The sequence below is a fragment of the Nicotiana tomentosiformis genome, chromosome 6 (genome assembly GCF_000390325.3).
Source record: "Nicotiana tomentosiformis chromosome 6, ASM39032v3, whole genome shotgun sequence".
Classification (NCBI taxonomy): Eukaryota; Viridiplantae; Streptophyta; class Magnoliopsida; order Solanales; family Solanaceae; genus Nicotiana; species Nicotiana tomentosiformis.
The window spans coordinates 90,940,256-90,953,164 of record NC_090817.1 but is presented as its reverse complement, the minus strand read 5'-3'; the positions used below and the strand labels follow the sequence as shown (position 1 = coordinate 90,953,164).

Genomic DNA, 12,909 nt, shown 5'->3' with positions numbered 1-12,909 from the left:
AGGGTTCTTTAAGTCTACAAGGGGTGTGAAACAAGGGGACCCCTATCTCCAACATTGTTCACTCTGTCAGTTGAGGTACTTTCCAGGTCTTTGAATAAGCTCTTTGAAGACAAGTCATTTGTTGGATTTGGAATGTCTAAGTGGTCTGATCCTTTAAACCCCTTTGGAATATGCTGATGATACGATAATATTTGCATCTGCTCATCCTACCTCCTTGAGCAAGATTATGGCAGTGTTCGGGAACTATGAGAAGACATCAAGTCAAATGATCAACAAAGATAAGAGTTCATACTACATGCATTCAAAGGTTGCTAATGGATTGTTCTAGGTAGTTGGAGCTATTACAGGATTTGCAAGAGGTAAATTCCCCTTCACATATCTAGGGTGTCCTATGTTTTACACTAGAAGGAGAAAGGACTAATATGAGGATCTTATCAAGAAGGTGAAGGCTAAATTGCATTCATGGAAAGGAAAGCTGCTGTCATTTGGAGGAAAGGTAACACTCATCTCTAGTGTGTTGCAAAGTATGCCAGTTCACATGTTATCAGTCCTTGATCCACCAAACAACATCCTACAGCATTTACATAAGACTTTTACTAGGTTCTTTTGGAGCACAAAGGAAGAAGGGAGAAGCAGACACTGGGTTTCTGGGCAAAATCTTTGCCTCCCTAAAGAGGAAGGAGGCCTAGGTTTTAGGTCCTTACATGATGTCTCAAGGGAAATGTTTGCTAAACTATGGTGGAGGTTTAGGACCACAAAATCTTTGTGGTCTAATTTCATGTGGAATAAGTATTGCAAGAAAGAGCTACCAACAGTGGTGCATTTTAAGGGAGGGTCTCATGTTTGGAGACAAATGCTGAATGCTAGGGAAGAAGTAGAACATGAGATCGTATGGGAATTGAAGAGTGGAACCACTAATATTTGGCATGAAAATTAGACTGGATTGGGTGCACTTTATCACGTATTACCTAAAGACTTTCCGATCAATAAAGATCTTCATGAGGTGGCAGAACTGTGGCAAGGAGAAGCATGGGATGATCAGCTTCTAGATAAAACTTTCAATGAGAAAATTGCAGAACATATAAGGCTAAATGTGCATTATGAAGGCAGTGAGGGATATTGGGATAGGCCATACTGGATGCCAACTCCTTCAGGCAAGTTCAGTGTTAGCAGTGCTTGGCAAATATTAAGGCATAAGGCTGATCCTAATCAGGAATTCAAGTTAATGTGGATTAAAGGTTTGCCATTCAAGATATCCTTCTTCTTGTGGATATTGTGGAGGCAGAAAATAGCCACGGATGACATGTGGAGGAGGCAAGGGCAAATGGTAGCTAAAGCTAAGGCTATTCTTCAAGGGTTGGAATACTGTGTGGAGCATGATCTTCACCCTCTCATATTGGAGACTGATTCATTAGTGATGAATAAGGTGATAGAAGGGGAATGGGATCGTCCTTGGGTAATTGCATAGGATGTGAAGAAAATTATAGAGATGAAGGACAACTTCAATGTGATCTTTCAACATGTGTTCAAAGAAGGCAACTCAGTGGCGGATTTTATAGCTAACATTGTGTTCTCTTTTGCAAGTACATCTGAGTTTCATTCATTCTCTCAATTGCCTAGTGTAGGGAGGAGGTTGATCAATCTAGACAAAGCTCAATCACCTAACCTTAGGGTTAGGATAGCAAAGAGAAGAACCCCAAATGGATGGCTTCACGGGATTGGACTCTGCACAAACTTGCATGGTTCTTTGTCTGATTCAGTATGCTATTAAGGTACTTTCCAATGGTATTAGCATGGTCCCATGCTCATTCTGGGGTTGCTTTGATAGTGTACAGAAAAAATACGATAAGCAGGTGTGGGATGGTACAATTTATCCTACTTCTGTTATGTCCAAATGCTAAGAAAAATTGTGAACCCATCATATGGTATTTCTGGATATTATTGAATCATTTCTCAGTGGTATTAGCATGCTTTCATGCTCAATCTGAGGATGGTTTAGCAATGTTTAGAATGATGTATACATTAAAGGTTCTAGTAGGGAAGGATCTGAGCTTACAAGATCACAAAAAGATACAGTTTCAAAGCATGGCCTTTGCCTTGCAAAGCCTGCTTAAAGCCAGCTCATTCCTGGCTTCTGCCTTGCAAAGCAGGCCTAAAGCTAGCTCAAGCCTGGATTTTGCCTTGCAAAGCCCGCCTAAAGCCAGCTCATGCCTGGATTTTGCTTTGCAAAGCCTGCCTAAAGCCAGCTCACGCCTGGCTTTTGCCCTGCAAAGCCTGCCTAAAGCCAGCTCAATCCTGGATTTTGCCTTGCAAAGCCTACCTAAAGCTAGGCTCCTCTTCTACACATTAATTTTGATGAGTGAGCACATAATTAATACTTGGACAAAATCAGTCCACTACATATGGAGATCATATAGTAGCTACACTTGGAAGACTATGCTGGCTTCAACTCTGTGGTGGAGATGTTTGAAATTCATTTTAGCCTATGGACAGTATACCCTGGCGCCTGGTGAGAGCTTGATAGGTGCTGCTTGGTGTTTTCCAATGACAATTGGATTCACATACATTGATAGGAGAAGGAAGCATTTGACTTATTATGTTGTAATAGCTAGTTCAGTAGATTTTAGCCTTTCTATCTTTTTAATAGCTAGTAGCTTCATGCAACTTCTATTTTGGTTTGGACATCTTGTAAGCTTTGGACCCATTTTGGAATTTTATTTATATATTAGCTACTAGGCAAGTGCTGCCGAGTGGTATAGTTGCTTTAAAAAAAACTAGGTGGAATTCCACCTACTAGATGTTGCGCAGGTTGTTGAATTTGAAAGTGCATTTTCACATTATGCATCAAGTGAAATTGGCCTAAGACATTATCTTGAGCATTCTTATATTGAAGTTGGAATTCCTACTGGTGAACTTTTGAGTAGTGATTGGGAGAATATAAAAAGAATTACAAAGTTTCTTGAAATCTTCTATCTTCTTACTTTGAAAATATCTGGATCACGTTATGTTACATCAAATATTCATTTTCTTGAAATTTGTGTGGTTGCTGTTTATTTGAAGTAATTGATAGTAAATGAAGATATAGTTTTAAGTGAAACGGCAAAGAAGATAAAGGAAAAGTTTAATTAGTATTGGGGTGATCCAGGGAAAATGAACAAGATAATTTTCATCTCATGTATTTTGGACCCACGTTACAAGCTCGAATTAGTTGGTTATGCACTTGTAAAGATGTTTGGTGAAGATCCTGGGGCAACTATACAAGCATAAGTGAAGAAGTACATGACTTCATTATTTAGTGAGTATGTAAAGTCCAGCTCAGAAGGTGTCGTGTTTGCTTCATTTTCAGATTGTTCTTCATTGGACACTTCTACTTCCGGGTTTTCTGACAGTCAAGTAAGCACCCAAAATACAGGACTTTTAGAATCACTAATGCAAGATATATAAGAATATAAAAGTGGGAGTGGAGGTGTGGATACTAAAACAGAGTTAGATAAATATTTTGGTGAAGAAACTGAGGATGACACTAAAGAATTTGATGTTCTTCTCTGGTGAAAATTGAACTCAGCTAGATTTTCTGTTCTTGCGGAGATGGCTCGTGATGTATTAGCTGTTCCGGTTTCAAGTGTGGAATCCAAATGTACGTTTAGTATGGGAGGACGTCTTCTTGATTCATTTAGGAGTTCATTAACTCCTAAATTGGTGCAAGCTCTAGTGTGTCTTCAAGATTGGCTTCAAAATGAAAAATTAAAACAACTTATTAGTGTTGAGGAAGATATTGATAAAATCAAGCATCTTGAACAAGGTAATAATATTGTTACTATATTTATTGTATATAAGTGTTGTGGGTATGCTTATATTTATCACACGACTCATTATTTTAATTTGTTTTCTTCAGATTTAGCCAGCGATGGAAAAAACCCTTCCGTAATTGACGTGTAGTGTTAATATATCTGGTAAGAATTTGAATTATAATACAATGTTAATAAATATGTTAATATATTAACAACAAACATGAATTTTTAGATCAACAGTTTATATAATTCTACTAATTAGCTCAAATTTTAAGGTGTATCTGCAAACTCATTGATCTCATTTTGTAAAGTCTTGTGCCCTCAAGCTGTCATATTTCAAGCCTGCTACCATCTGAGTTATATAGTGCTAGGCTGTTGGATGTTAGCAGTTTGTTATTTCTTGAATTATATTAATAATGTAAATGGTTCTACCATTGCCGAGTGATTCCAAAGACTCTTAGGTTATTGTTTGAACTTTGAAGCTGCAGAAATTGAAGCACCGTTAGGCGTTAGCTGCAGTAGTTGTATTTTGTGGATGTCTCCAATTGTTATAGATTTTATATCTAAATTTCCATTTTATCTCTAGTTGTATTCTGAACTCATTTTGACAGGAGTAATTGCCATGTTAGGAAGTGTTAAGTGTTAATAGAATCTCCATTCATCATTATTATAAAACAGTTAAGATTTCAAGTGGTTACTATATATGGATAGTAAATTGGTGATTAATAAGCATGTGCAAATATGTGTATAAAGTTTTGTACTCTTTGTTATTTCTGTGTATGGATTAAACACGTACTAGCAAATAGTGATTTAAACATGTGTAAATTAAATATCTTTACAGCTTTGCCATTAGATCTTTTTTATCTATATCTTTACATATTAAATTAGTATTGATGTGATCTTTATGAAAATGGTATGTGCGTCATGTGCAATTGCATCCATTGCTCCAATATTTGTAGTCTGAACTGAAAGCAGCGTCAGTGGGCACTAGCAGATTTCTCTAGTGTTTAGAGGTGTCAATTTTGGTGTAACAACAAATAGGCTATAACATGAAGGACCAAAAAAGTCCTCTGTAATACAGATTGAACTAGGCCGATAAACCGCCCGATAACCGTTCGATAACCGCCCGACCGATATCAATCCGCCTGATATCTTATCGGGTGGCTAGCGGATTAATACATTTAAAAGCAGATAACCGATAAGCCGAACCATTAAGAGTAAATAACCGCCCAATCCGCCCGATAAGCAACCCTACACACCAGTCTGGACCAAAGCTTCACTTCCATATAAAAAGGATGGGATATTATTGGCCAGCGATGGTAAAAGATTGCTTGGACTACGCTCGAAGATACAAGGCTTGTCAATTCCATGCGAATTTTATTCATCAACCTCCTGAAGTGTTGCACCCGACTGTTGCATCCTGGTCATTTGACGCTTGGGGATTGGATGTTGTTGGACCACTGCCAAAGTCCTCTGGCAGGCACCTATACATCTTGGCTGCAACTGACTACTTCTCAAAATGGGATGAAGTTGTTGCTCTTAAGGAAGTAAAGAAGGAAAATGTTAAAAGTTTCATCCGAGTAAATATTATCTATCGCTATGGTATTCCTCGTTACATAATAACGGATAATGGCAAGCCGTTCGACAATAGGTTGATGAAAAAGATTTGTGAACTCTTTGTCTTCAAGCAACGTAACTCTTCTATGTACAATGTTGCCGCCAATGGTCTAGCCAAGGCATTCAACAAGACTCTATGCAACTTGTTAAAGAAAGTCATCTCCAAATCCAAACGGGATTGGCATGACCGTATAGAGGAAGCTTTGTGGGCATATAGGACAACTCACCGCACGCCAACACAAGAGACCCCTTATGCACTCGTTTATGGAGTTGAAGTCGTCTTGCCACTCGAGCGTCAAATACCTTCATTACGATTAGCTATTCAAGAAGGCATCACTGATGAAGAAAATACTCGACTTCGATTAGCAGAGTTGGAGGCTCTTGATGAGAAAAGGTTGGAAGCTCAACAGAGTTTTGAATGTTATCAAGCTCGATTATCTTGTGCCTTCAATAAAAGAGTTCGCCCAAGATCCTTTCAAGTAGGAGATCAAGTCCTTGCCATAAGAAGACCCATTATTACTTCCCATAAACCTGTAGGGAAGTTCCCTTCAAAATGGGATGGGCCATATGTCATGCAAGAAGCTTATTCAAGTAGGGCTTACAAGCTGGTTGATGCAGATAGCATGAGAATCGGCCCTATCAATGGCAACTTTTTGAAGAAGTATTATCCTTGAAGTTGCAACGCTCCTTGACGCATGAGCCTAAACTGCATGTTCCTACACTCTTGGCCCGCATGAGTCTAAACTGTGTACAGTCCACCACCAAGAAAAAAAGGTTTGCTAGGTTGAAAACCTCGAAAGAGGCAGCCTAGGCAAAAGTTAGGACATAAAAAATAAAAATAAAAATAAAAATAAAAATAAAAATCCTTAAAAACATTACCCATTCTAAACTACGATATGACTTGATCCTCTTCACCGAGGTACGTAGGCAGCTTAGAGTTTCATTCTGAGTTCAGTCATATAAGTTCAAAAGATACATAACCCCTCAATCGTTGTCCGAATGAAGTACGATGGAATGTAATTCATTCAATCAGCATTTGAAAATCGAGCTGATATACCATTCTTCTGTTAAACTTTGAATCCCATTTGATTTAAAAGAGGCAAGCCGCTATGGTAAATTGGTGCCTGCAATAAAATGATTAATATCTTCTAGAGGGCTGCCAAGCATTTGCATTGAAGTCCGAAAATTCGTTATGCCTTCATGTTTTCCAAACATTCAAGTTTTTATTTTTGGCAAGCCTTCACGACGTTTCAAATTCAGTGAGATTTGAACCCAAGATATTTGGTGAGAATGAAGCTCTTGAATTTAAACTTCTGGCAATTAAAAAGGTCTTGCGATCTCGAGGCTTCCCACACCAAGATACAAAAATTTGGTAAAGTCGCACTAATTTGGAATTGTTGGCATATTAGAAACCAAAGTCGACTTCGAACTATCATCTAAAACTATCCTTAAGGTATTAAATTTTATATTTTATGTTTTATATTTTGAAGTTAAGTTTTTTAATAGATTAAACGGTTCATGATTTAGACATTCCTACATCAAGATACAAATGTTTTGATGAAGTCGCGCAAATCTGAAATCGTCACCGTGTCAGAATTTAGTATTGACTTCGAACTATCATCTGAAACTATACTTAATGTATTAAATTTTATATTTTGGATATGTTTTAGATTTTGAAGTTTAGTTTCCAATAGATCAAACGGTTCATGATTTTGACATTCCTACATCAAGATACAAAAGTTTTTGTGAAGTCGCGCAAATCTAAAATCGTCACCGTATCAGAATTTAGTATTGATTTCGAACTATTATCTGAAATTATTCTTAAGGTACTAAGTTTCGAGTTTTTATATGTTATATATCTGTAAGTTAAGTTTCCAAAAAATCAAACGGTTCATGATTCTGACTTTCCTACACCAAGATATGATATATTTTGTGAGACTGCGCAAATCTGAAATTTTCTACGTGGTGGAATCTAAAGTTGGATTCAAAATATTATCTGGCTCGATTCTGAAGATATTTGATTCTAAGTTTTGAAAATGTTTTAGATATTGAAGTCTAATTTTTGAAAAATTAAACGGTTCGTTATTTGGACTCTCCCACGATAAGATATGAATCTTTCGTTACAAGCGCATAAAGATGAAAATTATGCGACTAAGATAAATGTCGGGCAATGTAAAGCAAAAGAGAAGCAATCTTATTTAAGATGAAATAAATATCCACTAGGTCAATCTAACATAAAGATAAAAGGGGAGATAATGCTAATAGCCTAATCTAAACAAAACTTGTAGTTGATCAATTCTTGACAGCTAGTCTCCAGGTTCTTCTTCTTCTCCTCCAAATTGGCCGAATCTTCATCAGTCAGCAAATTTACGTTGTCATATGAAGAGACCTCCGTCTCGGCAGCTGAAACTTTTGCCTGAATCTCTTCAACCTCCTTTTGAGCCACTTCTATAACACCTTCGAGGTTCTCCCTCTCTTGTTGTAATGTCTGCAACTTTTTTACAACTCTCTTCAGTTTCTTTTCACTAGAGGAAACGTTCTTGACTTTCTCACTTGCTTCAAGTTTGAACGATTCAAGACGCTCCTTAGCTTTGGAAATCAGCTCCAGCTTCTCATCTTGACTCATCTTATCAGCCAAATTGGATCGCTCTTGGTCATATGAAGCAGCAAACTCGAAAAGAGAATCCAGTAAACACTCTAATGAAGAAAGATCTAAAATATTCGCCTTTTTCATATCCTCAAAAATTTAAGTGACTTGCTCCCTATAAGATGAGAACAGTTTTGCACGAGTTTTGGAGAGTCTATTGCAAATATCCTCCTAAAGTCCCAAGATGAATTCCTTTTTTGCGATTAAAGACAATGCTTTTTCCTTCAAAAATAGACAATGTTGTATTTGTCATTGGTGGAACGCGAGTTATCTTATTTAGAGTTTGTCTTTTTAGGGCTTCATCATGAGGAAGAGATGATGCCTTTGAAGACGACTTCACTTTGGATGTAGGCCCTCCAATAGATTCATTACTCACTTGCGGCTTATCATGTGGGGATACCACCGGATGTCCAATGGTATTTAACTGCATAAGGAAAAGGCAAAGAAAGTGAATAATTTTTTAGTGAAGCTATTCATTCGATTAAAAATAAATAGAAAGGGCAAGGTGTTTGTATTTTTTTTACCTCCTTGTTACAAGACATATGCGTTCTTGAGGGACTATCGACACTTGGAACCTCTACGATCTCTACTGGAATAGGCAGTTTCAGTTTCCAATTTTGATCTTCATTGGTACTCTGGCTTGAATCTTGAGGAACTTGCTTGCTAAATGGAAGAACTGGAGAGTGTTTCTCTATATCTGTTGAAGTGCACACCACATCTTTCAAAGCTGCCTTTGAGGATTTAAGCTTCCTTTTCTTATGTTGTGTAACTACTTTTGGGATCAGAGTAGGTGGTTCTTTGACTTTTGAGAGCGTCTTTCCAACACCTTGATCTTCACCCCCTAAAGGAATAGTAGATTTTAGCCCAACATTGTCTACTAAAGCTTGTAAATTATTCTCGAGAAACTTCCCATGCGCTTTCTCCCACCAAGACAAATAATTGGTGGAGAAAGGCTTCTCCACAGGATCTCTCATTGAGTGAAAAGCCGCACGTAACATAGACCGATAAAGTGTACAAATCCTCCAAAATCTGAGTCCTTCATCTAGAGAGGCGCTATGGATATCATTTTCCAAAAAACCGGGGATGTTCTGGTAAAACCTAAATTGACGACCAAACCGATGTGGGCTATATGGCTCGATGATGAATGAGTTACCATACCTCAAAGGGAGGTAATTAAAACGTAAGCTCATGAAGTAATTTGACTCCAACTCTTGAGGGGCATCGTTATCCACATAATAATAAGGACGAGAATTGGTTAACATTGTTGGTGTCCAAACTATATCCTCCCCATTGTGGATGCGTTTTCTTGCATCCTTCTCGTCAAAGTATCTCGCAGCTCCCTCTCCTGAGTATGCCACCATCAAAGGGACGGACGGATCCTTAGGAAGTGGATAATGGGTTCTGAAGTAATGTGCAAGCGAGTCATAAACATAATGGATGGGAAAACAAATTTTAACCTGATCAAGTTGGGAAAAACACGAAATCATATTCAAACCATGCTAAATACTCGCCAAAACTGGGATCGCCATCATGCTTGCAATCATGCTTGCCATCTTAAAAGTCTCGGGATGAATTAAGTTTTCTTCCTTGGGAAACACAAAGGCACATAGCCAAATCGATAAGAATGTTGCTATATATGTTTCATCTTTCTTGTCAGACCTCACCCTAAGCTTGGAGAATATAGCTTCTTGATCACTCGACCACCTAGTTGTCTCGGGAATAACTCTGTTAGGATTATGTGTCGACTTTAGGCGCGCGGACTTCTTTTCCTTTCACAGTGGGGCAGGTTTATAAATTAATATTTTTTTATACTAAAAATTTGTCCACTTGCTCAAGGATACCTTTTGGTTAACACCCATACCGATCACTCGACCACCTAGTTATCTCGGAAATAACTCCGTTAGGATTATGTGTCGACTTTAGGCGCGCGGACTTCTTTTTCTTTCGCAGTGGGGAAGGTTTATAAATTAAAGTTTTTTTATACCAAAAATTTGTTCACTTGCTCAAGAAGACCTTTTGGTTAACACATGTACCTTCCTTTAGGTGATGGAAGGTATCAAATAAATACTCGCAAGATCGAGGAATAAATCTAATCTGTTTTTCGTCCAAACCAATGAGTCCTCTTGTCTCAGGTACCACTTCTTCGTATGGAGAACCCGCAATGGGCAGACCTCCAAGGATATGTAAGTCCCAAATAGAGATAGATAATTCTCCGACTGATGTAAGAAGCGTGTTCGTCTTGGGGCACCAAGCCTCACAAAATGCTTGCAAAATGTTCGAGTTCTGATCATAAGTGAAAAGTGAGGCATAGACAGCATCGTAAATCTTTGATGTACTCAGGGTTTGTTGGCTTCCACCAAGTACATCTTCAGCCCATTCCCAATATCCTGGAATATGACGATACTCGCCCTCGATTGTTGTTGTGTTTCCCCAACGTACTTCGTCTTGAATTATGCGACGTCCTAAGTTTGGAAGGGTGCTAGAAATATTTGTGTGGCGATGGATTGGCGCTTGGAGAGACCACATCTTGGACAATAGATTAGAAGTTGATTTGTGCTCCAAAGTCCAGTTTTCTACATGAAGGGAGTTCCTCAAAGAAGGCCATGAGGCTGCATACCGGCCAGCTTGTGAGGTGTGAACCAAAAGCTTGGTTTGTTCTATGACATATTCATTCTCGATTATGAGATATCTAAGTTTGGAGGAGGGTGAGGTATAGTCTCTGAAATTGGCCATCTCTTCGGGCTGCAAAAAAAAAAAAAAAAAAAAAAAAAATATATATATATATATATATATATATATATATATATATATAATGGGCACAAAGGTCTAAATGGATGAAATGGCCTCCAATAGTCGGACCACATCGAGAGTAATATCTCCGATAGTCGGACCACATCGAGAGTAATATCTCCGATAGTCGGGCCACATTGAGAGTAATCTCTACAATAGTCGGGTCATTTTGAGAGTAATCTCTCCGGTAGTCGAGCCACATTGAGAGTAATCTCTCCAATAGTCGGGTCATTTTGAGAGTAATCTCTCTGGTAGTCGGGCCACATTGAAAGTAATCTCTCCGATAGTCGGTTCATCTTGAGAGTAATCTCTCCGGTAGTCGAGCCACATTAAGAGTAATCTCTCTGGTAGTCGATCCATATTGAGAGTAATTTCTCCGATAGTCGGGTCACCTTGAGAGTAATCTCTCCAATAATTGGGCAATGAGAGTAATCTCTCCGATATTTGGACAAGGATGAGCACCCATCCCCTCACACCCTAAAATCACCGTCTCCATGCAAGAGCTCGTCCTACTATTCTTGGCCTAAAAAAAATACAAAAGAAAAGAAAATAACTAAAGAAGAAAAGCAAAAGAAGAAGAAATTACCTTCGTGTTAATGGTTCTGAATCATCAAGGTAAACGTAGCTCGCCGATGTTGTTGATACTGATTGAATGAAAGACATGTGGGTATTTATATAGCTTCTGAAGATGGATATTGGAGAATCATTGCCGATGAGGGATGCGTGATTATCAGTGTTGGAAAAGAACTAGGTATCCTATTCCCAATTCAATTGGAAAAGCTGAAGGCGGTGAAGATCTCTTTCCTACATATGGTTGAGATGTAAAGATTCAGTACTACTAGAATTTGAGACATTGCAATAACTTGCTAATATATCCACAACTGTAGGGTGTACATGTTTAAAGATTCTTGTATCTTCTAGGCTTACGTGGAAGGCTGAAGAAAATCCAATTCACTTTAACTTTAGCAATATTTGCTATTAGTTAATGTGACAATTCTTTGCTACTTCACGTGACCAATATGGAAAATTCCTACTATTTCCTTCCACCCAATTAGAGAATGGAATCTCATCACTAGAAGGCAAAACTACATCAAGGGAATTAATAGGCATGTGTAACTATGGACCAATGCATTAACATGCAAATACGTCGCACGGATATCTATTAATTTCAAATAGCATTAAGTTAATACTTCAAGCCTAGTCTTAAAAAGTTTTAGACACTCCAACAAGTCTTGAAGTATAGGACATTTGTAGGCATATAAATTTTATTAAAATTAAATCCATAAAATAATTTGGATTATATTTTATAGTTCAAGATATATTGGTCCAAATAAATATTATGGGCTAATATAATTGGATTAATTATATAAATCCAATATATATAGATTAAATAACTAAGTCTTAATCCATTGGGCTAAAGTGATGAGCCCACTTCATTAGGCCCAAGATGTCATCTTCAAAGAGGCCCAGTTTGGTGCCACACTTGAAATGACATGGCACGCCAAGTCAAACGGAAGAGCTAATAGGATCATGCCACGTGTCAAAATGACAAGGCATGCCAAGTCACATTAAAAGGCCAATGAAACAGTGCCACGTGTGCAAGTGACATGTTCTAGCCAATCAAATGCGGCCATGTCACACTCCAATTTGATTGGTCGGAAAGAGTTTGTTCTTATCACAACTCCTCCCTTCCACAACTATAAATAGGGGTCTTCATAACCCAGAAAAAAGACCAGAAGTTATAACAAGAAGCAAGAGAAAGCTCGTGGATCAAATACTGCAAATTCCTCCATAAGTTTTAAAATCCAAGTAATCAAGTTCAAGTTCAAGAAATCAAGTTTAAGAATGAAGAACAAATCAAGTTCAAGCTCAAGAACGAAGAACAAATCAAGGTCAAGTTCAAGCAACCAAGCTAAAGCTCAAGAACAAGATCATCGTTCGTGGCGACAACTACATATTCAAGATCAAGCTCAAAGGCCCTTGAATTTATTCATTATTGAAAAGAAGAATTAGAGGATTCATAGAGATTGTACACTCAAATTACTTAAAATCAAATACTACGAT

At 37.9% G+C, this 12,909-nt stretch overlaps 1 protein-coding gene across 1 annotated transcript; it reads right to left on the bottom strand.

Moving 5' to 3' along the window:
- Nucleotides 1-7,674: 7,674 nt before the first annotated feature.
- LOC108946399 (uncharacterized) lies at nucleotides 7,675-8,142 on the bottom strand. The gene has a single exon (XM_018773241.1). It carries the CDS (start codon nucleotides 8,140-8,142, stop codon nucleotides 7,675-7,677), a length of 468 nt encoding a protein of 155 aa, XP_018628757.1.
- Nucleotides 8,143-12,909: the final 4,767 nt, after the last annotated feature.

What these genes read in the sequence shown, in the direction of transcription:
- LOC108946399 (XM_018773241.1), bottom strand. Translation starts at nt 8,142, where the DNA reads ATGAAAAAGGCGAATATTTTAGATCTTTCTTCATTAGAGTGTTTACTG.